The sequence below is a fragment of the Psittacula echo genome (assembly GCF_963264785.1).
Source record: "Psittacula echo genome assembly, chromosome: 6".
In the NCBI taxonomy this organism is placed as follows: domain Eukaryota; kingdom Metazoa; phylum Chordata; class Aves; order Psittaciformes; family Psittacidae; genus Psittacula; species Psittacula echo.
Window position 1 is genome coordinate 52,376,132 of NC_137743.1, and position 24,940 is coordinate 52,401,071.

The 24,940-nt window shown below is 41.3% G+C and overlaps 1 protein-coding gene across 1 annotated transcript in view; it reads left to right on the forward strand.

Annotated features, from left to right (window-relative positions):
- Window positions 1-13,224, forward strand: part of OPN4 (opsin 4) — a gene marked incomplete at its 3' end in the record, with an annotated part of 35,141 nt that extends 21,917 nt beyond the window's left edge. Inside the window, exons 8-14 of the mRNA XM_080622014.1 lie at window positions 1,057-1,237; window positions 3,683-3,835; window positions 4,358-4,426; window positions 4,799-4,834; window positions 5,713-5,904; window positions 9,343-9,499; window positions 13,025-13,224. Of these exons, the coding sequence (XP_080478140.1) occupies window positions 1,057-1,237; window positions 3,683-3,835; window positions 4,358-4,426; window positions 4,799-4,834; window positions 5,713-5,904; window positions 9,343-9,499; window positions 13,025-13,224 (988 nt within the window). The remainder of the gene's footprint in view (window positions 1-1,056; window positions 1,238-3,682; window positions 3,836-4,357; window positions 4,427-4,798; window positions 4,835-5,712; window positions 5,905-9,342; window positions 9,500-13,024) is intronic.
- Between the last annotated feature and the right edge of the window lie 11,716 nt (window positions 13,225-24,940).

Genomic DNA, 24,940 nt, shown 5'->3' on the forward strand with positions numbered 1-24,940 from the left:
CTAGAATCTGAACTCTCCTTCACCTGCTCATTTTACCTCTGCAAGACAGCCTCACCCTCCATTAGAAAACTTCTTAATGCCATATTTTCAGTAGAATTTGTACTTGGAGCAAGTTACCATGCAGATAGGAGTTAGAGACGTTTATGGATACTGATCTGTACTTACAGATTACATGATAAAATATAGAGACCTTCCCACCTCAAAGGAGAGCACCATCATTTTTTAAATTATCTTCATGAGAAATACAGACATTTATCACTGTTGCAAATAGCAGTTTGTTAACCGGGCCAGTGAGAGATGCAATTTGAAGTCAAAACACCTCTTCCCTACTCTGTACATCCCCCCAGCTTTCTTCAAGCTTTCATTTTTCAGATAGTATTTCTTCTGAGCTGTAACATCTAGGATCATTACAACATCAAGTTCAGATGCAGGCTGTGAGATCTGCTGGATGGCAGCAAAGCAATATATACGCTTTACAAAGACCTACTGGGGAACTGAATAGAGAAGAGGTGGGCATGAACATCTAACTGGGTAATGTTGGGAGTAAGAAGAAAGCTAGGCAAAAGAGTGCCCTTATGCTGCATATGAGGAAAGAAATATTGTAATATAACTGCACATTTTGTAGAACTTTACAGATAGCTGGCAAACAGATGTGTAAGAGGAAGCTAGAAGAGCTGCTTAGGGGAAGATTAAAATAATTCATTACGTGGTACTTCTGCAGGGTTCAGTTTAAAGGAACAGAAATTTATTTTTGCCCTGATTAAGCTGAAAGCAGACGAAACATCATTTTAATAGCTCCCTTCAGTCCAAAGAGTTATACTTTAATGCTCTTATCCCTGCCAAGCAAAAAATTTTAGTTCTGCAGAACACCGTGAATAAGTGATCTCGCAGCATGATTGTAAATGAGATACTGGATATCTGGAAAACTTTTTGTATGCGGCAATTTTCCAGGCTACGCAGCATTAGTTTATCTCTCTGAATAAATGAATTGTTTATGATGAATGAAGTTTGTGCTAACAGAAAAAAAATTGACTGGTTCTACCTCTCATCCATTAGAACAGCCATTGCAACATATGTTCCTTGTCTTGGATCCCTGCTGAGAGTTCCTCCTAAAGACTCACAGTCTTTCAGCAGTTATCCCTCCTCCAGACGAGCGACCGTAACCAGCCAGTCTTCTGAGATAAGCGGGCCGCAGAAAGGAAAAAGGCGACTGTCTTCTTTCTCTGACAGTGAATCAGTAAGGGAGACGCTTCCCATACACCCATTTTTAATTGCAAAGTAATTAATTTTCACACAGAGTCCTTCAAATTGGTACATTCTTTAGATTAAATGCATTATGGTGCTTACTACAAGAGTTCCAGAGAAAGTAGAGAGACAAAGTGAAATACAAGACAGAAGGCTGAAGTATAAAAGCAGAATGTAAATCTTTGTACTCTTGATGGTCGGTGACACTGAAGGAAGAGTGGAAAGGTGGAACAACAGGAATTTTAGAAAGTAAGAGATGCTTCGAGTCAAAGCACCCTTGAAAATCTGTTCATGCTTTGAGGATGTACTTGCGTGATCATAGATTTGCAGTCTGGACACAAACAAAAAAGAAACTGCTAGTCACTAAATAGTTCTCTAGTGAAAGCAAGGTTATAAAGAAACAGTAACGTTTTCTGAAAGTGAAGTGGGATATATTTGGAAACATATTAATCATTAGATTTGGACAAACCAGTAAATCCATTACAGAATCATTCTCATCACCTCAACAGCTTGCTGCTGCCGGTCTAAATGAAATCCCGTGTTTTGCACGGCAGCAGGAAACAGAAAATATTCAGCATCTTAAGTTCTCTCTTGCAATCCAAAGTTACCTTACTAAGTAACTAAGCACTTTAGTTACTTAGTTACTCTTTACACTCTTAGTTACTTTACACTCTTCAGTTACTCATTGCAATTCTTCTAAATGACATTTCCAAGTATATGAAAAGCCATAATTTTCTTGGTGATTCTTTTTCACAGTCAAGGTAATATGTGTATCTAATCCAGCCAAGCACTGAATTCTGTCAGTTGATTTTAACACTGACACTTCGATTTCTTCAGTCTAATCAAAATTAAATTCTACTGGCTAGTAGCCGCCACTCACATGATACTAGCCACTGGCTAATAAAAAAAAGAACATTTCTATATTGAATCTTTTAGATTGTAAATCCTGATTCTCAAAAAACCTAACAAACTCCTTCAGTAACATTGTGTGGTTTTGTACTACTATCATTACTGGGGAAGGGGAAAACATACAAGCAATTCAACAATTCTTTTTTGCTTAGGAAAGCAGCTCTTAATACTCAAGGTAAAACAGCAGAGAACAAAAAGTACAAAACTGGGTACAAAGTAGTTACCCAAAAGTAAAAAATTGTAAGCAATTGGTATGCTTCAGTCTGCAATTTTCTGTAAACATTGAGTAAGTCTAGATCTTGTTCAGAACAGTGATAGAGTCAAGATTTTCTGAAAAGAATGTGTTTCCCTTAGCTATTTGATTTGACCATAGAACAATGATTTATTAGTAAGTATATCAGTTTAGCTGAAGTATAGAACAGAAACAAGGGCTCAAGTTTAAACCAAACAAAATTGCTTTGATGCTCGCGGCTAATTTATTTTGGATTTTGTTTGGTACCATCTGTGGCTCAGTTAAGATCTAAGCTTTCTAGATATACACCCACAATTCAAAAAGGCAGTACATATGCTGCCATGTATTTTATGTCAAGGCTGGTCATCAAACTGTAAGACAATAAATTAGCTTTATGTTTGCCAGGTTTTTTTTTTTTTTTTTTTTTGGTTGGTTGTTTTTTTTTTTTTTTTACTCCTGTGGATGCAAAGACATTCTGCACCTTGGAAAATTCTAAGGAAAGAATTTCCAGTAAGCTCTTTGCAATGAAATATACCCAACTCCAGAACAGATGCTCAGAAAATAAAGTTACTTCCACTTTGAAATTCAATCGAATCAGACTGTATGTGCTACTACACTCTATGCATGGAATGGGAAGCAGGGTATACATTTTTTTAAATTTTGCAATCCAAAAAATAGCTGAGCCTAACCTCATGTGCTTCCGCAGGAAAAGAAATATTTAGATTGTCCTCCTGGTTATTTTGCTAAGCTCTTCTAAAAAATCCTTCTCTTTAAGTTTGGAAAATCAGAGCTTGTTCATGAAACAAAACGTTTTTGACTGATTCTGCAATCCCTGGTGATTTCCTTCCATTTATTTCTGCTTCCACCCAAGCTACTTTGGAAACTTTGGCCCTAATTCCTCCTTTGGCCCTGTGCTTTCTATTTGGGTACTACTATGGAAACACCGTCTCTTCAGAGCTACAATGTGCATCAGAGAAGTTTCAACAATAGACTATAATAAAATATTAATTTGTTTGAAAATCTGCAGTGCATCCTCCGGAGGAAAAAAAAAAAAAAAAAGAAAGAAAGAAAAAAGAAGTAAGCTGAATTTTAGACTCAAAAGACTTGATAGTTTTGTTTGTACATCTTATAAGCAAAGATTTTGTGAAGTCAAGCATCGCATAACTTATGTGAAATGTCTTTTATACAATTTCTGTTTATTTTATAATTCCTGTCTAGGTAAAACTGGTTCTCTTGCGGCAAACTGATTGAAGTCTAATGAACCCAGAACAATTACTTTTGCTGTTTTCATTTTAGGTCTGTACTGACACAGAAGCCGATACCCCCAATATGCTCTCCAGACTTGCTAGCAGACAGATTTCCTACAAAATGGGTAAAGGCACAACTCAAACTAGTGACGTAAGAACCAAACCTAAACTGAAGAGCCTTGATTCTGAGATTTGTGAGAAGGTAATAGACTGTATAATATCTAAATTCTCTGACAACTGGTAGGTTAACAAATCTGCACATTTTACCATAATTAAGCATGAAGGCTCCTGCCAAGAAGATGGAGATAACCTATGAGCTAACACAGTAAATGAAGACTTAAGAGGGTGTGAAAGGTCATCAACTTTTTATTTCCACCCTGGATCATTATTCAGCTGTCTTTGTTGCACTTCTGACAAGCAACGTGCTCTTCTAGTGAACTTAGCATCTGAATGGTACGTTGCCTTGTGTTTGGTTTTAAGTGTGTATTCAGTAATATTTGTCCAAATCACTTGGCTAATCCTGTTGTCTCACCATTTGCTATCAAAAGGACACACATGGTGAGAGATAAAAAACAAGGCTATCTTTAGCACATCACTACTTTTCTGTCAGTCCTCTGTTGTCTCCTCCTTTTTTTTAACTATACACTTTGAATTTCATGTATGTAAAATATTGTGACATACCTACATGTCATTTATGTCTTTCTTATCTACGTTTATTTTTCAGACAGCTGTAGATTCTGATGACATATCCATGGTGGAACTGAATGTCACAGAGTACACTGCTACACCTACTGTAAGAATTATTATTTTAAAATTTGGCATGGGTCTAACTAACCAAGTGAACAAAACCTAGTGACAATCCAGTCTACTCCCAGCAGAATATACAAAATATGACCAAAAAGTGTAGAACATTGTAAAGCATTGAAACTAAGCAGAAGGAGAACACATGTACCACAATGATCTCCTTAAGTCCCGCTTCTTCAAGGAACTTGAATATTTTCTTTTGTTCAGTAGGTCTTATGATGAGGTCTGTGATTTCCTTAGTGGAGCATGGAAGCATTAGTTTTGTGCCATCTTTATACAAATAATATGCAAAGACAGCCATAGTCTTGTGGCAAGTACTGCTGTACAAAGTGACATTTTTAACTATTTTATGTTGTAGCAGCAAACATCTAAAAAACGCAACTTGGACGAAATCAAGGTAAGCTTTTGAAACATGCCATATTACCTATTCAGTAGGATATTGTGTTAGTGTCTATTTCTTCTTCCATGTAACGAAGGTACAGAATACTGATAAATTTATTTTTTTTTTTTGGACATCTGCCACAAGTGAGTCAACTTGCCTTAGTTCTTGACAGAAGACAGGGAAATAAGAGAAAATGGTTGACAGATGCAAACAAGCCAGTTTTTTCTTTACAAAGAAGCCAAATGTAATATAAAAATCTTAAATGATATCTTATTGTTAGCAGTGATCCCTACCAGCTATTGCTATCTTCATCCTAACACTCTCATTTTTTGGTCCTGTGAAAGTGAGAGATAACATTGTTATTGCCAAAAAATGCTAATTAACCTCTTCCTCAATCCCCCTTTTCACTTCATTCTCTAGTTTGCTTTCCCCTTCAACCATCCATGCTGCTATCACTACATTTCACATCATCTGTTGCCACAGAGAACCTAAATAATCCCTCTTCATGGAGGGACTCCTTATTCACTTGAATCCATAGTCTATCTGAGCATATTCACAGCACTTCTGTTTGTAGTCAAATGTGCTGTCATTGTAGTCAAATGTGCTGTCATTAGCTTAGTCTTTTATCAAAGTAGACCAGCTCTTAAGTAGCAAATGAAAAGTCTATGCTTTAGTATGTTAACTTGTTAAACATATTTTTTCCTCATAAGTTGTTCATGAAATACTATAAAAATATTCAGATCTACTTTATTCTCCATCTTTGTTTCTTAGTTAGTGATGTAGATTTGCAAAGTGCTTATCTAAATATATGCCACTTTTTCATAGATGATGCAACCTGATCTCCTTGTAGATATTTATGATGTTAGTATCTTTTAAATCCTTGCATCCTTTAGAGAGCTGAAAGCCTGAATGGTATTGGACAAAGAAAAGGACAGTCTCACTCTGGACCACCTGCAGCCCAGATACCCAGCATCACAATAACATACAGCAATGTCCAAGGAGTAGAGCTTCCTTCTGCGTACCACTCTGGTTTCCTGTACCCAAAGATCAACAGCCACAAGCAAAACAAGAAGTCCAACAGCCTAGTGAGTGGTGCAAGCCAGAATGTCACCTTAGCCGATACCTCTAGAACAACTATAGACCAGCTGAATCCAGAATACCTTCCTACATTGCTCTGAAATGCTCCTGCAAAGACACAATACAAGACAAGCAAGGATAAAAGCACGAGGAGTAAGCTTTTCAGCATCAGAACTTTCTCCAATGGTTCACTTCTTGATCTGAGTCACGCTGTAATTTTATTATTTCTTTTTTGGCAGCTTATGAAACAATTTCTTTCACTTGGATTTTACTGTGCTCAGGTATATCCCACCACTGCATGGGTCTTACCTGTAAGCCTCCTAGGATTAATTAGAGAGGAAAGGGAAATATGAGATTCGAAACTGGCCATTGTTCACCTAGTGTAGTTTAACTTCAAAGCTACTACAGAGCTAAAGCTGAGAGGTTCGGGGAAAAAATGTACATTACTTCTTGAAGATGGTTTCTTCATTATCGTGAAGTTCCTCAACCGAATGAAAACTTAAACACACAGTCAGTGCTCCCTTCTATAATCAATGACATACTTTCCCTCATTTTCTTCTACAATCCAACTGAAAGGCAATGCACTTGAGCAGTAATCTGAAGTCTCAGATCTTGATTTTCATTTCTGAGATTCTGGGGAAAGAGAAAGGAGTAACACTGAGGATGGCGCTATGGTTCTCTCCATACTTGGCTTCTTTTTCCAACAGTCACTTAAGGGACCAGTTTAACCCACTCTTAGCTAACCTCCCCAGGGCCATGAGAAAGTATTAGGAAACTCCTTCCAACTTCCCTTTAGCAGGTTTCATGAGAAGAATGCAGAATTCAAAGCAATTTTTGTACTGAAATGTCTTATGGGTAAGTCAGTACATCTGCTTTCTAATACTTCAAAGTGGTTTACCTTTAGATGTGCTTTTTTAAAGTGAATCTTGGGAGGAGAAGGGTTAGTTGCCTAAAAATAGTTGTTCTAGAGATGTGTAGAATCCACACCATCCCCACTTCAGCATTTTCATTTTTCCCTTCTCTAAACAGCAGTATTCTTATAGCTGAGTTTTCTCCCCACAGTGACTTTGTTTGTGAGTTTGTAGTTATTTCCTCTGAAATAAAAAGAGTTCTGTGAAACAGTAATTTTCTGCTTCTCCCCAGTGCTCCTTCTAGTGCATGAGAATAAATGGACAAAATTCATTTGCAATCCATAGCAGTCTTCATCACAAGAGTTATGAGGTACAGTCAGTCCACAGTGGGTATATACAACTTCTGAGCCAAAAAGCACAGGGCACAAAGAGCTATTGAAACAGTTCTTCCCCATGAGCCCTTTGGTAGTTAGTTCTCCCTTTGGTTACAATAATGGAGAGAAACCAGCAAGTCATTTTGTCCTAAGTAAATCAGTTCTTCCTATGTCACATCAGACAAAGCAGTAAGATCAATAGAAGTGTAACCAGCTTATTCCTTTGTGGAGAAAAAAAGTAACCAGTGAGTTCTAGAAGATCTGCAGCATTGTTTTGAAGGAAAGTTTTGGAAATTTACTTCAAACTGAGGTTTATTAAAAAGCAAGGTTATTAAAACTAAAAATGGAGGTGATAATGAATTCTGCAGCAGCCAAACGTTAGATCATGAAAAAGTGGGTCATTCAGGCTGGTAATAAACTGCCAAAAGAAACAAACTGTTCAAAATCCAGGATGCTTTTATGTAAATAAAATCATGGGCATTAGAGATGGAAAGGAGCTATTACAGTTCCTCCCTTCAGCTACCAAAACCGGATATTATCTCCAGGCAGAGGACAATATTAAACTGAAAATGCATACAGCTAGCAATAAAGAGAGAGAGAAAACATATCATTTTCAAACAGGAAGAATGTTCAAAGACACTCATCAAGGCTAAGGGATTTTATTATAAGTTATTGCTTAGGCATTTAAAATTATTTTAAAAACCATGAAGCATGTAATTCTTCCCATCCTTTGTCAGGAAGGCCATTCACACAAGTGAAAACTGGGAAGAAATGCTAGTGAATGCTGCCCATTCCATATGGGTCACAAAAGGCTGAACTTGCAAAGAAAATGGGTCAAAACTCACACATGCTCTTTCACATGTTAATAAGAAGTGTGTGGTATGTGTCATTAAGAGCTAGACCCTTTGCTCTTGTCATGACTTTATTCCCAAGTAGGATTCTTGAAGACTATACTCTGCACTCTTCTGCATTCCCTTCTACTTTTAGAGGATATAAAAAGAATACTTCCATGGCTAGAAAAGCCTTACGAATCCACAGCATGTTGTTCTCTACATCCTTCAACTCCAACATGTACTAGAGATTAGTTTGTATCTATAAAAAGAACTACAGCTGTTCATGCTTGTCTACTTACAGGAGGCTTGAAAAGCTTATATTAATTAGGGAGAATTTATTTGGGAGCACTTCAAAACTCTTGTGTGTACTCCCAGTGTAACTAACAGCTTTGTCTTCCCTTCACCTCTACTGAGACTGTAATAATCATTCAGGGGAAAGCCTACAAAATTCATTTCACCTGAGTATCTCTCCAAGTGATTCCCACTATAATCCCAGTGGCATTTGTAATAGATCATTATTAGTTCATATTTCATCTCATCTTAGCAGCTTTATTTGTATCCTCTACTTGGCAACCATTCTTTCTGCTTTGCTGTCTCTTTACATCATTTAACACAGATGACTGGATTAAAATAATTTAGGACTCAGATGATTCACGTTTCAGTTAGAGTCAACTGTACAGCCTGTTCTGCACTGGAAAGACTGCCTGTAGTTTGGGTATGTTCCAGTAACTTGGGGGTGTGAAAGGACTAGGGCAAACTGAGGCGCTTCTCTTTGGCCTTTTGTAGCACAGCAGCTGTTCATAGAGCAACCTGCTGGCAAAGGTAATAGCAAGCAGTGTTCTGATTTAACAGACAAGCTCTTCATCTCCATGGGCTTAAGCTCTAATTGAGACTTGGGCCAACAAGTGAAAATGTTTGATCATCCAAGCAATTCTGCAAAACTGAGCAGCAACTGGTCACTATTGGTGGTCCTGCAAAGAAGGTGCCCAAAGCCAGTGTAATAAAAGGCTATTGCAGGTCAAGATTGAAATACTGTGTAAGGCAGCAGTCGCAAGTTCCCAGTCTTTCAAATTTTCATGTTCTGCCAGAGATCTTAGTCTCTGTGTTTTGCAGTTTACAGCCTCGTTTTCCATACTTTTGGAAACTGTTATGCATCCACCACTGGGCTAGAAAGCATCATCATAGCACATGACATTGATTAAATTTTCACACATTCTTGGGTAAGACAGAGTAGCAAAAAGTATTTTTCTTGAAGTCATATTCAGAAGCAACAGCAGTCTTGACATTCAGAAAAAAACAAAGGTACCTCCAATGCTGTATGGGTGTTTCTACAGCTCTTCAGGTTTAATATAATTTTCCTCCGTGTGACTGTGCCATTCTTCCCTTAGGTCATTCCAAGAGGTGCTGCAATGTGGCCCTCATCTTCTGATCCTTCAGTAAAAGATATCACCATCTCAGTAACTCTGACAGGGCATCTGTCTCTGCTTCTGAAACCACCATTTGCACAAGGCTCTATTGAGAGAGGGCCCTTATCTGCAAAGCAATGTTAGTATCAGACAATGGTATTTCAGTGGCTGAGCAACAGGTATCTCAGTTCAAACACTTGTGCTTTTAGCCTTGCAGTTGCTAACGTCATAGTAATGTGAGGAGGTCCATGCTATAAATAGGTTTATATAAAAACAGTCTTAAAACGAAGAAGTAAATTATTAGTACTGTCATCCATAGCAACCCTACACATGGGCCATAATCCCATACACTAAACGTTTCATGCAGAACAAAAAGATTACTATATCTTCCTTACCCCCATCAAATTTACAGCCTAAACACAAAGTTCACAGTTGTCAAGATTTATATGTTGTCCTATTTACATCCCTTCTAAGGACAGTAGACCATGTACATCATCAGTACAAGCTCAATAAAGCCAGAAAAGTTTCTGTAGAGCAAATCTAGTTTTACAGCCTAATATAAAGCAGAAGCAACAGTAAGAAGTTGGTAGGGCTTTTTTTTTGTGTGTGTGTGTGGGGGGGGGTTTGTGTGTGTGTGGCTTTTTTTTCTTTTTTGTTTTGTTTTGTTCTGTTTTAAGGAAAACACTTCTTTTAGCTACAGCATTCCTACCAGCAGCAGGGTTCTGCTGGGCACATAGCACCAGAATTCTATATACCCAGGTTGCAAAGCAAAGCAAATGCTGCAAGGGTCACATCAGTGTAGGAAAAGGCTAGCACATTTTCCAAACACTGGTATCACCTCACTGTCCATAGAGATGTCAGGATCTCATGATATTAGACTGCAAAGCTAGCCTCACAGTGGCTGGTTCACATATTACCTACAAGCACTTTTTGGCAATGAAATTGTCTCTCAAGATCAAGAATCACCTGAAACCAGAGGTAAGTAGTAGGACCAGCTGCTGAGAAGAATTGAAAGGGATTCATTCCTCTCTACAGTGAACTTTTGCTCTCTGCCCTTGTGTTGGAGTTATTTTTTTTTAATTATTATAATTTTTAAACTCACAAAACCAGCAATATTGATACAGATTTAAAACCAAAGATTTTTTTAATCACTACCAGGAAATTTTTAACCAACTCTTGCCAAAGAGACTTTATGTGGAAGAACCTTTTTAAAACCCACTTTCATTTGGGCTGTTACAATATACAGTCAGTCATAATCAACCAGATCTGTGACTCAGAAGCACAGAAATTCAAAGCAAAAACAGCCCAAGTAGATCTTCTAATGATGACTGTAACTTAAAAGATAGGTAGAATTTGTAAAAACATCCTTTTTAACTTTACCAGGCTTGAGTCAGGTCTTAGCATGCTGTAGAACAGTGAGCTGCAGCTCAGGTTTAACTGTCACAACACACAAACACAGACATAACTTGAAAGTAAAGCTCATCACGTACCTCTTATTCCATTAGTCTGTTTGGTGTTTTACTTTATGGATTTGTGCGTGATATACTAATATTACAGTTAATCCTGGAGATAGCAATCTCCTATGTTAGTAATGGGAAATTTTATGATAGTGTAGTTTCAGTATATGTTGCATTATATTAATCCGTGTTTCTTTCTCCTCACAAAGTATCTCCTTTCAGTATTATGACCCAACTTCAGCATTCTACCTTGTTCTAAATAATTAGCTTCAGCCCTTAAAAAAATTAACATGACACGTACATAAAAAGTTGCTAAGGGGAATGTTTGTGAAGCATGTTTTACTCCACAATGTAAAAACAAAGGCATTATTAATTTCCCTCGACATATAGACTTCACTGTGACTTCCACAAGAGTGCAAGAAGATGCACACAGAAGAAACTGATGCAAAAATATGAGATTACATCACTGGATAGCACAACCTCTCCCATGTAGTTTCAAAAAGGACATTTCCTGAATAGGCTGTGGGACACTGAACGGGCATACTTACAATTGCTATTTTTTTCCACTGACTGGAAAAACAGAATGGAAAATCTATACCCTTCCACACAGTGCCATGCCTGAAGAACCACAGACAAAGTGTACTTCTAATGTAACAGCGCTTCCTTCAAAAGGCCCTGTTCTTTAAAAATGTATTACACACGCCCAGATGTACCTTTGTATCCCTTTCCAAGCAGTCCCCAGTGCCCCCAGATGCTAAAGCCAGTATTAATTAAACACAGTCCCCTCCTGGCTTTTAAAGAAACCATGTATGCTTCCACCTTATCATGTACACGGAGTCTGGATTTATGATAATCCTCCAACAGTTACTTAAAAATATGAATCCTTTCAATGCTGCTGTCCTCAGCAGAAGTCTGTGAGTAACAGAAGCACATGACAGAACCCTTAATGTGTATTGATACATTTTAGTCAAAGTGCTGTTTTCCACACACGCTGGTTAAAACTCACTTTCTGCTGCTGCTCAGTGAAGTAAAAAGAGAACTTAATCCAATGAAGGACAAAGTTGAGACAGTAGCAACATCAGGCAGCTCAGTGGTTGGTCATATTCACTACACAGAGTCGTTCTGAAAATCATTCCTCTGAAAAAGAAAAAGACACACCAATCTTTCAGGTCCTGGATCATTAAGTTCAGTCAGATAAAAAATAAGTTTCATGCAGGAAAAGCTGCTCTCTTTGGGCACTGCAGAGACTATTTATTTCAACTAAAAGAACTAAAACCATGAAAACTCCATGAAACATCACGTGAAACTTCATTTCAGTAAATCACACCCACTTTAATTCTTGGTTTACCCCGAATTATCATGCTAGAGAATGGGCAAAGGCAAAGGAGGCAAAAAAGCAAACACAATTCAGAACGGCCGTTAGCACTGCATCAAAATAAAGTGATTGTAAATAAGCTAGGGGATCCAGAAGTGTTGCACAACAGTAACTTCATATGAAACATGCCTCTTCTTTTTCCCATTGTGAGTCACTATCAGAAAAGGAACTTAGAGTTACCATCCTTGCTTTTTTTATGACTCAACCCTCCTTGACTTTTTCTCATGTGTAGGAGCCAGACCATAGTGATTTCAGAGACAGGGCTAAGGAGGCCATAGCATGCATTACAGAGCTGCATCTTGCAGCTTCCCTTCATTGTGCTTTACTGAAACAGAAAGAATCCCCATCACAGCTGAGCCTGCTCCATTTCTACTGAGTCACAGGACAAAGGCAATTCCTTATTAGAGCAGGTCATGAACATGGCAATAGTTTGAGCCGCCTGAATTCCAGCTCTTAAAAGTGAAATTATTACAGCAGTTTTCAAAATAACACTGCTGACTGTCCAGCATCATTGGAAGACATTTCTGGGAAACCTAAAACTCTGGGCTTAGATTAGCTATACCGGTAGAAGTAGCATACCAGTAAAGATTTGCAGCATAACCATTCAGCCACTCAGTGTGGAACCTGATGGAAACTGAGTTTCAAAGAGATGTAATTTCTCATCCACTATTGAGGAGTATCTTCTGAACAGAAACTCATGGCAGTTAAACAACTTCACAGGGATCTCAAATCAGTGAATTTCTCAGTTAAAAATGTTAAGGCGGAAAGCCCCATAGCAATAAAGCAACATCCCCTACTAACAACTTTGTGTCTTAGTGATAACTTGCTTCAGATTTTCACAATGCTAGTATTTCATTTGCCGAGGTGTCTGCAGAGAGGAGCCTTCAACCCCGGAGCGAGGAAAAATGCCGCGTCCAGGAGCCTCAGTTCTTAGCGGAGAACCTTGAAGAGGCCCTCAAGCCCTCGCCGGGCCTTGCCCAGGAGCCGGCAACTCCGCAGAGGCGAGCAGGGATTCACAGGGGGCGGCGCTAGGAGGGACGGCCCCGGCCTGAGCGGGGAAAACCCGCCCCAGGGAGCGCGGGAACAGTGTGCGTCGCGGCGGTTGGCGCCGGCAGCGCGAGTGGGCAGCGAGCTGAATGATGAGGGTTCCCCCCAGGGCCCGGTCTGGGAGCCCTGCTCTGGCTGCTCCGGCTGTGGCAGCGTCGGCACATGAAAAACAAGGAGGTGGTTGGTGACAGCCAGCATGGCTTCACTAAGGGGAAATCCTGCCTGACCAATTTGGTGGCCTTCTATGATGGGGCTACAGAACTGATGGACAGGGGTAGAGCAGCTGATGTCATCTACCTGGACTTCTGCAAAGCCTTCAACACTGTCCCACACAACATCCTTGTCTCTAAATTGGAGAGGCATCAATTTGATAGGCGGACCACTCGGTGGATAAAGAACTGGCTGGATGGCCGCATGCAAAGAGTTGTGGTCAATGGCTCAGTGTCCAATTGGAGACAGGTAATTAGTGGTATTCCTCAGGGGTTGGTGTTGGGACTGATCCTGTTCAACATCTTTGCCAGCGACATGGACAGTGGGATTGAGCGCGCTCTCAGCAAGTTTGCTGATGACACCAAGCTGTGTGGTTCAGTTGATACACTGGAGGGAAGGGATGCCATCCAGAGGGACCTTGACACACTTGAAAGGTGGGCCCACACCAAGCCAAGCCAAGTGCAAGGTTCTACACCTGGGTCAGAGCAATCCCAGGCACAGCTACAGGTTGGGCAGCGAAGAGACTCAGAGCAGCCCTGCAGAGAAGGACCTGGCGGTTTTGGTTGATGAGAAACTGAACACGAGCCAGCTTCAGTGTGCGCTCACAGACCAGAAAGCTAGCTGTATATACTGGGCTGCATCAAAAGGAGCGTGACCAGCAGGTTGAAGGAGGTGATCCTGCCCCTCTACTCTGCTCTCGTAAGACCCCACTTGGAGTAGTGTGTCCAGTTCTGTTGTCTTCAACATAAAAAGGACATGGAACTGTTGGAACAAGTCCAGAGGAGGGCCATGAGGATGATCAAGGGACTGGAGCACCTCCCGTATGAAGATAGGCTGAGAAAGTTGGGGCTGTTCAGCCTGGAGAAGAGAAGGCTGCATGGAGACCTCATAGTAGCCTTCCAGGAAGTCTCACCCTAAGTACTAAATGCAACAGTCCCGGCTATTACACATTCAGTGCAAATTACACTCAAAATATTGATTTGACAAGTCAAGAGGACACCATAATGTTTCTGTTTCAACATGTGAATAACTCATGTCTTTCTCTGCTTCCTCCTTCCAAGAGCTAGTGGATTGGTTCTACTTAAGAAACATTGGTTCCAGCAGAATTATTTGACTTCATTAATAATTTGACTGTTATTATTTTACTTGTTCTCAATTTGGAAGATCTCATCGGAAGAAAATAGCTCATCACAGAGCACACATTTCATTGGAACTTCCATTCTGGTCCCTCTACAACTGATATCCAACATGTAAAGGAAAGATCTCAGGAACAAAATAAGATAATTGGAATAAGACATTCCTATTGACTTGTCTGGGAACTCCGTTCTTGTTAATTCATGCATTCCTTTAAACATGGGGGAATCAAATGTGGTTACTCTTATAACAGGATCCTGAATTTGTATCCCATTTGTCCCATAGGTCACTGAAACTCTGTTGGAAAGCTTAGCTAACCCTAAGTAAACTTATTATCGAGATTGCCAGTAAAGCTAATTATTAAAATTATTTGTTTATTTCACTTATCATGACTGAATGGAGGCAGTCAAGAAGTTTTTTGACATGGTGTGCCTTTCTCTCCCAGTTCTCATTCTACCAACTGCATGAAAACATTGGGCAGGTGCAAATTACATAGCTGATTTGCCAGTTCCTGTCTTACATGAGCTGTACATTTCACATCTCACCCTCAAGACATTCCTAATTTTTCTTCTTCTCAACTGAGAAACAGTCTTCCTACACACCTTTCAAATAACAAAAAAATTACCCTGTGGGAGAATCAAGCTAAGTCAGCTAGCACATTCCCTCACCCTGCCCTTCTTGCTTTGAGTTCAATTCTTCCCTTACTCCCAGTACAACTGAAAACACTGAGAAAGGAATGGAAGAATGTGTGAATGAAACTGAGATGACTTTGGTTAAATCATTATTAAATAGCTAAATCCTCACATGAAGCAGTTCTGTCATTGTATTTTATTGGAGCATTAGGCTACAGTCTCCAAATTGATGTTGAATAGCACATGTTTGCTTTTGCACATATTCTCTTGTGTAGATTTATGTAACTGGCAGGACAGATTGCTAGCATAAATGTATTAAATGAAAACTGTTGTGCTAGGTTTCAGTCTACTTTGTTCTCTTTCCATTTTAACATACATACTGCTACTATAATAGTTTACGCCATGTTATCTGTTGAGCTGTTGTGTGAGACAAATTTACTTTATGCTTGAAATCCCAGGAAAAATTGTTTGTTGTTGAGAGGTGGGGCACCAAGATGCTACTCTCTGAAAAATACCCATATAGAGCAGTGATTCTTCAGTGACTAGATTTATTTTAAAATCATTATCTTTATCTGTAACTACAAAGTGGCTAAAGCACTACTTGTAGGCCACTGTGAGAAAAGCTGCTGAGCCATGTTCTATTTACAGTTAAATGAAAAATTCTCAGAAAAGTGTGGGTCATTATGTTCCTCCTTTACTGCTTGGATGTAGTGACTGTATCAGCAGCAAAGCAAAATATTTGTTAACTCTTGTTTGTTAAAGCAGGTGAGCTGGGCAGTCTTTCTTCATTTGGATAATCTAGAGGTCATATATCCCTCTGTATGTATCTTTTTTAAAAAGCTCTGGGTGGGCTGATGCCAACCTTATGAAGTTTAACCATGCCAAGTGCAAGGTCCTACACCTGGGTTGGAGCGATCCCAGGCACAGCTACAGGTTGGGCAGAGAAGAGATTCAGAGCAGCCCTGCAGAGAAGGACTTGGGGGTGTTGGTCGATGAGAAAATTAACATGAGCCGGCAGCGTGCGCTTGCAGCCCAGAAAGTCATCCATATCCTGGGCTGCATCAAAAGGAGCGTGACAGCAGGTCAAAGGAGGTGATGCTGCCTCTCTACTCTGCTCTCGTGAGACCTCACTTGGAGTATTGTGTGCAGTTCTGGTGTCCTCAACATAAAAAGGACATGGAACTGTTGGAACAAGTCCAGAGGAGGGCCACGAGGATGATCAGGGGACTGGAGCACCTCCCGTATGAAGATAGGCTGAGAAAGTTGGGGCTGTTCAGCCTGGAGAAGAGAAGGCTGCGTGGAGACCTCCTAGCAGCCTTCTAGTATCTGAAGGGGGCCTATAAGGATGCTGGGGATGGACTATTCATCAGGGACTGTAGTGACAGGACAAGGGGTAACGGGTTAAAACTTAAACAGGGGAAGTTTAGATTGGATATAAGGAAGAAGTTCTTTACTGCAAGGGTGGTGAGGCACTGGAATGGGTTGCCCAGGGAGGTTGTGAATGCTCCATCCCTGGTGGTGTTCAAGGCCAGGTTGGATGAGGCCTTGGGTGGCATGGTTTAGTGTGGGGTGTCCCTGCCCATGGCAGGGGGGTTGGAACTAGATGATATTAAGGTCCTTTCCAACCCTAACTATTCTATGAGTCTATGTATTTTCATGCTCAGACAATTTTTTAGTGCTGAAGGAAACAGTACTTGAGTTAAGCCCTTATTGGGAAGAGACAACTGGCTCACAATTTTCTCAGGTAAGTTTATCCTGGTCTTCAGACATCACAATTAAAATTGTTTCAGTAAATCAACAGGCTCAACTGAACAAATAATCAGATCAAGGCACCAAGTAACCAAACTGAACAAGACTGATACTCAGCTGACACTACTTTGTGGTAAGTATCCAAGATAATCAGTTTTGAGCACGAGTAAGGCATTAACTCCCTTTGTGACCTTGACAATTCAATTTACTGCAGTGCCCAAGTTTATCTGTAAATGACCATATCACTTAGTCTGCTGTAAGGCAAAATTAGGAAGGTTTTGCGGGAAGATTGCAAACTAACCTTTTTCCATACTCAAAAAAAGGATTAGCAGTGCCTGTTTTAAGAAAGATGCAATGATGGATTAATCAGACTGCAATTGAGAGATGCAGAGAGATATTGAGTGAAACAGGTGGAAAGAGATTCAACTGTCCCTTCATACAAATAGCATGCATTAACAACTGAATACTTACAGTTGAACAATGAGCTAGAATTAAGAGGCTGACATTTATTTAGACAAAGTAAATGAAAATAAATCAAGTTTAAATTTAAAAAGAATTCCAGCTTTTCTTCTGTCTAAATTGGGAGCACAAGATTTGTGTAGTCAACACTGACATTTTGAGGCTGGATTGGCCCCAAGTATGAAAGCAGCCTGGGTTATGAGTCAAGCTGCGTTGCTGGGGTTCATCCTGCTGACAGTCCATCTTGAATTACCTACTGCTATAACTCTGTTTTTACCCTGTACTAGGAATGTTATGCTAATCATGTAGCTCAGGGAAATGACAGGAACAGTCCAAGGTTACCATATGAACAGACTTCTTTTTTGTTTAAGTAAAACTATGGAGTTGCAATTCACAGAGTTTTATTGAACTCTGTGTAACAGCTTGATATTTTGATCATTTTGTTTGCTTGCTTGTTTGCTCTTCTATGTGGGCAGTATTAGGAACTTTGCAAAACTGCTAAGATAAGACTGAAAATGGGAATGATGGATCTGTCTTACAAGGGTAAAATTACCAAAGTAGAATCGCTTTAAAAATATGATTCTCACCTGAGCTGTGCTTGCTACATTTCCCTAAGATTTTCTGTAAAATTTCTCCAAAATAAGTGGTGATCCTGAAGGTGTTTCACAGAACTATTCCAAGGCCATTGGTAGGGCAGCAATGTATTTTTTAAACATTATTTAAAGTGCAAGTTTAATACTGTGACTAGTCCTTGCTTGAAAAAGAGAATAGAGGAATTTTTTTCCCCTCAAAAGACATGCACAAGTTTCTGAGAAGAAGTTCATAGGCTCTTTTAGAGAGCGCTTAACAGGTAGAGCTCCCATACTTTCAAAATTCCCTGGCTGTGAGTGACTTAATGAGCAACATGCATTGGATTCCACCCTGTTTCAAACAAATAAAATTCTGAAGCAGAACTGATCTGCCACTTATCAGAACAGGATTATGTGCAATGTGCAGTCATCCTTGTTGATGATGAGAGCAGAAAATCAGGTTGCTAAAGGCCATGTAAAGATTCAGGTATAAGCCCTTAAATCTAAATATGACTTTTTTTTATCCCACATAGAATGGAATAATCTAACAGATCATCACCCTATTCATAATAAAATAGACATAATTTCCCTCTATCTGGATGGTGTTTTCCAGCTTAAGTCATCATTTATGCTACTTTACAAAGCTTATTAATCTGCAGGAGAAGTGGTCATTTTGCAGCTTTTGTTATGTAAAGAGGGCTTCTAAGAGACAGCAGAGTCGATGAAGAATTCAAAGGATGACAAAGAGCTACAACTAACTCCAAGCATAAAAAAGCATGTATTTTCATCCTGATACCCATTAACACAGATCCCCCTGCAAAAAGCCTCTGACAGTCAAAACTCTTACCCCTTAAATATGCTACTGAAGGTCTAAGGAGGGTTTTAAATGCACATGCATCCAGAATATGATGAAACTAGTACAGTGCACACAGAAGTGCCTAGCCATGTGCCACAGAAAATCAAATCGGATTCTGACCTCATTTATTCCCACCTAATCTTCCTAAAGAGAATCAAACAGCCTTGATGCAAACAGGGTATGAACTTAAACAAGAGGGAGGCTTACAGCAGGGTAAAAGCTTTATTCAAGGCTGAAAAATGAAATATCTCTTGGAGTTCTGAAGCTTTCTCACAGAAAAGTAAAAGATATTTATTGTTATACAAACTTTGGAACCAAATAATCACTGACTTGAAAAGAACCTCATTGCACAGTTATGCCCTGCAAATATCCATTTTTTTTATAAATTTGTAGATATAGAAGTATCTATCATCATCAGAATTGATTAGCATCACCATTGTAAACAAAGATATGCAATGTTTAGATAAATTGATTTGAGTAGATTTCTTAACCATACAATTTCACTGCTGTCTCAGGACTAATCTAACAGACAATTGTTCATAGTTCCGGTAATGGTATAGTAAGAAGCAATTCTAAAAAAATCCTTTGGTATTTCCATGGCTCAAGGCACCAGTGGCCACAAACAGCCACTTTAAAATCAATTTTCTAATTGCTTTATTAAAAACAAACTAAATATACTGCTGTCAGCATAATCACTTTTTTTCCCTAATGAGATGTATAATTCTATCTATGAACGATTTTGAGAAAAGTAGTATCTAATATGCTGTTAAAAAGTAAGTGATCTGTAAAACTGAGTATGCACACACTATGGTATGCTTTCCTTCCACTACAACCATCCCCTTATTTCCTGGTTTGTTATGTTTTTTGGGAAAAAAATCCCAACCAACCAACACCACCACCACCAACAAAAAGTCAAAAAACTCCACAAACCCCCATAAACACGCCACCCTCTACTCCTCCAAAACCCAACAACAGTTGCAAGGATTTTGGTTTTATAATCCGTGATAAAACTGATCTGTTCTATTCATGCATTGCCTTGGATGTGACAAACCTGTCACGTAAACTGCATTCTTCTTGTGGTAACATCAATAACTTCAGTGCTCCATGAAAAGCAATGTATTCAGGCATTTGACAAGACGCAGAATGTTTTCTCTGGGGATGTAAGCTGACTTGTCAGTGGAATATTTCTGTAACTACCATTAAGTCACAATCCATCTGAATATGAACTTTGGCCAAGTATAAATACAGAGATAATTTAGATTATGATTTCCTGGCCTGGTCTGTGCATCCTATGAATCAGACCAAAAAAGCCCACTTAATGTGCATCACGGTGTACATGTGGCGTAAAAAGACTAGTTTCCTTAAGGCAAGAAATACTAAACTTCAACTACAAGTCTTTTAAGTGCGCTGAGAAAGTGCTCACAGTGGTTGGGTTTACTCTTGAGACATACTTTTGGACTTTTACATGATAAAGGTTTTGTTAAGCGCCGCCACCTGAGACCCCGCGTAAGAAAGGCGATCTTGCCACCGCGCTCCACACAGGCCGAGGGGCGCTGACGGCTGCGCGCCCCGCGGAGCGTCGCGGCCAGTACCAGCTGAAGCGCGCTCCAGGGCGCGGCGCCTGTCCCTGGTGCTGACGGGGCCGCGCACCGGCCGCGGTGAACCGCTCGTCGGGCAGCCGCAAGCGCAGCCCTGGGAATGCACCCGTGCCCTCCACAGCCCTCTCCCCGCGCCTCAGGGCGGCAGCCCCGGTTATCGGAGGAGCCGGGATCAGTAGCACTCCCGCCTGGGCGGCGAGCTTCCCCTGCCCAGGGCGTTCGTGCTGCTGTGCAGGTCCCAGGCAACTGGGATGGGTCAGGTTCGAGTGTTTCTGTGCTTGAGAACTGGGTGTGTTGTTTCGGTTTGGGGATTTGTTGTTGTTGGTTGTTCTCTTTAACAAACTCGTAACGCAGTGGCTTACTCATCGCACTGAGAAAACAGCTGTCTTTCTGGAAGATACTTTTTGGGGCATATTTAAAAAAAATCATGTAATTGTAATAACACTGAATGTATGTAGCGAGTAGCTTGGATCTTGACAAAGCTCAGTCATGTGAAGTGGCCACAAGGCTAAGTATTTTTAATTCAGGTGGGCAATTACCTTTTTTATTCTGTACTTTTGGAAAATGGTCTTCCAAATCCTTTGGCTTCTCTTAGGCTGTCGTTTTAACTTTACCACGCAATTAAAAGGACCATGGCCTATCAACACCAGTGAACCACCGGAGGGGAAAAAAAGTCTCTTCCACTTTTCGTTAAGGGGAAAACAGAAATGTCACGTGTTCTGGCAGTGAGTAAGTGGAGGTGAAGGCTGCAGGCTCCAAGCTCGCAAAGCACTAACGCACATGCTTAACAGCTTTCCCTGAGCTTGGGCGCATCACCAGTGTCCTGCCTACCTCTCAGGACCACCGACAGTCCAGAAGCCCAGTGTCCCTTGTGAGGAGTGTCGGGAAGCCGGGGCATCACCCGCCTCCCGCGCCGCCTTCCAGAACGTTCAGGGTCCCTCCGGAGGGCACAGCCCTCCCCCGACCTCCCTTCCCGCTGCCGCCGCTGCCGCGATTTCTTCCCTGAGGGCACCCAGACGCATAACGCCCGGCACTCCCCGGCTACCTGCTCCCCCGGCGCTCAGCCGAACCGCTCCTACAGCTTTGTCACCTTCCTGCTCTGCCACTAAGGCCAAGAGGTGATCTCCGTTCAAAAACGGATATGTTAAGAAGCGTTCGGATGCCGCAGATAACGGTTTCTCAGTTAACGCTCACTCCGCAACCGCCCGCGGCGACAAGCCCCCAAACGCTCTACCTCCCCTACCTGGCGCCCCCTCGCGGCGACCCGGGGAAGCCGCCGCTCCGCTGACCGACAGACGGCCTCCCCTCAGCGCGACGCTGGCGGAGCCCAGTGGGCACCGGCGCCCCTGGCACGCCCCGCCCACCCGCGGCGGAGGCGCCCGGAAGGGACGTGGGCGCTTTAAAAGCTCCACCCTGGCCGCAGCGCGGCTTTCTGAGTGCCGGGAGTGAGTGGCAACCGTGGCGTGGCCGCCTCTCCCGCTCCTCTCAGCCCCGGGGTTGGCGGCCCGGCGGGCAGGGGGGGCATGCCCATGGGATGTCCGTGGGTGCGTGTGCGTGTGACCGCAAGCACCGCCCGCTGAGGGCAGCGGCCGCTCCCGTGGGGGCGGAGATCTCCGCCCGCCGGTCAGCTGGGGGCTTGGCCGCGGCGTAGCGGGAGCTGCACGCTCGCCGCCCCCCGCATCATGGTAAAGCGGTGCGTGGCCTGAGGTAGTGGTGGGCTTCTGGCCGGCTTAGATTTACCGGTTGTACTACTCGAGATAACTGCAAGTGGGCAAGGTGGGTCGCGCCGCGGCTCTGAGGGAAGGAGCGGCGCCAGAGCGAAGGGCCGAGCTCGTGGGCCCAGAGGCGGCGGCGGATGCCGAGTCCCGCAGCTCCCAGCGCTCCGCGTCTGCGTAGGGAGAGCAAGCTGCCGGTGCTCTTCGGCTAAGAGGTCAGCAGAAGCCGAACGGGCAGGAAAACACGGGAGCTGTGCTAGCCAAAGACGGCTTGCGAGCGACGGCTGTGAAGTGCAGCCACTTGCTGTCTTTAAAAGTCCAACCTGCAGGTTTAAAGAATTTCTGTAGTGGTAAACCTTACCTAGTAAAGCATTTACTGGGAAAGCAGGAAAGAGTAGGTGAGTCATTCGGCTGAAATCTAACTTCTGTGAGCCTGATCGATTCAAGATTAAATCTTGAATCCTTGGTCATTTGGGCATATGCATAAGGGCACACTGCTACATCAGGGCGGTGCAGTGATCCTTGAGGAATTTGTGTAGTAGACAAATTGCACTGGTGGCACAGGAACCTTCTTGTGAGCCTTATATGTTCATTGCACTGTGCCAAATCGCAGGCTCTCTGGGGGCAAGCCAACACCATAGAGGTACTGTGACACTGATACCATAGCTGAGTCCTCTGGTCTGTGTGGAGTTAACAGTGATCTGGACATAACTTCTTTAGCCATTTGTGTGTGTGTGTTTGGGTTTATTTGGTTGGTTTGCTGTTTTCCTCTGTTAAGCCAAAACAGTCAGTTAGGGTCCCCTGCAGCAAAACACACATTACAGTAGTCACAGGGTTCCAATCAACTTTCTCGATTTCAGCCCAGAGTCAGGGAAGAATGGTTAAAAAATGAACAGCGGCACATTTTGCAGCCTTCTTTATCTAGTTCAAGTATCTGTATTAGAAACTGAGCCCTGCATTGTAATCCAATTGCTGCTGTTGACTCATTTTGTGACCTGAAGCTAGTAACCTAAGTGCTATGGCTATATGTGTAAATTGACATGGTAAAGCAGCAGGTGTTCAGGTGTTTTTTACCTTAGAAAAAAAAAAAAAAAAGGAAATTCGATATCCTGGCAAGATACCAGAGGTGCCATGGAAGTGTTAAGTATTGCGTACTGTAGTGGGTGCCTTTAAAAACAATGACTGAGATGCTGGTAAAGTGAGAACTTGGTAACATATACTTAAGTCTTTTTGTAATACAGGGGCAAAAAAGTCTATGTAAAAAGGCTGGACAGGTATCTTTTTCCTTGGTAGGCTGTCTTTCCACAGGTATGGTTTGTAGTTTAACACAATTGCCAAAAATCTTCAAATCTGTTGAAGATCAAAAGTGTCTGTCTACACTATGGTATATACCCAGCCTTTTGTAGTAGTGGAAAGAGGTCATGGCAGGAAAAAGAAACAAACCAAAAACGGCCGTGTAGCAGGGAAAAAATGTGAAATGCCATTTTTCTTTCATGGTGAAGGATCTAGAATGGAGGGTAAACAGCAAATTTTATGAATTGGTAAGGTGATGCTGGAAGCAGCAAACAGCCAAACAGAAAACAGTTTGAGCTCCATTTCTGAAGGTGTATTACAGAGAAGGGAGATAATATTCCATCATTATATTGCTCTGGCTTATCTCTCCAGCAATACTATATTCTGTTGGGACCTACAGACTAGACTGACATGAGCAAAGCAGAATTTGGTGAAGCCAAGCATGATAGAAAATGTAGCTTCTTAGGAAAGATCTGAATGCAGAACTTCAGACAACTTGATAAAGGGGCTAAGAGGAACTCAAAACCACAGAGTTCTGTGAGAACTGAAGGGTTTTGATTAAATGGGTGAAACAAAGCTATACATGGAAGTACAAGTAGGATTAGTTCAGTTCAAAACTCTGCACTGTAGGAAAGGAGATGCCAGTGAGCTCTTTTGCATTGTAGATAGTCTTGCGTTGGAAGCAATACTGAACTTGTGCTGAACTTGTGGGAAAAATCTTTGCTGTTGGTAATTTTATATTCAGTTTGACATTGTAAAGGTAGGAATTCAGAGCTTAAAAGCTTTTACATCTCTAATATGCCAGTTTCAAATTTTGTATCACTGATCAGCTATTTTGTCTTGTGAATTGCAGTGAAGATCAGTCCTCAAATACAGTACCTCATTAATCCACATGAAATATAATCAATATTGGGTTTATTTAAAATTTTGGTAAGCTGTAGAATTGCATATGTCAGACATCTGGTTCAAAGCTTGAGTTTTCTTCATGCAGTGTCTAGGTGGGTAGTTTCTTCACATGCTCCTGATCCATTCTCCTTGCCTTTCCACTATTCTGAAAGAGTGTAGATAAACTTAGTGGAAACAGTTCAGGAATCCATGAGAAAAAGGACATGTTTGTCATAACGGTGAGTGTTGCCAAAGAGGCATAGTCTGTTGCAGATCAGAAGTCCAGCTCTCAAGCATGAGATGCTCTGAAATGCTTGATAATACAACCTTGTTGCTGCAGTAACAGTAATTCAAGGTTTTTCTATGAGCATACCTAGCACAGCAGCTAAAATATAACCAATAAGTAATGTGGCCAGCTTAATGAAGTAGTAGCAACTTGAACAATTGGAGTTTCCATTACTTGTTTCCTTCCACCGAATTAGCATTGACACTAGTGGTTTTTATTTCATTCACTTAATGGCAATGCACTTCCAAGCATGCAGTTGTAGCTTTCCTAAAGTCAATTCACTGTAATACAACATGGTCTCTTAGCATGTGTGAA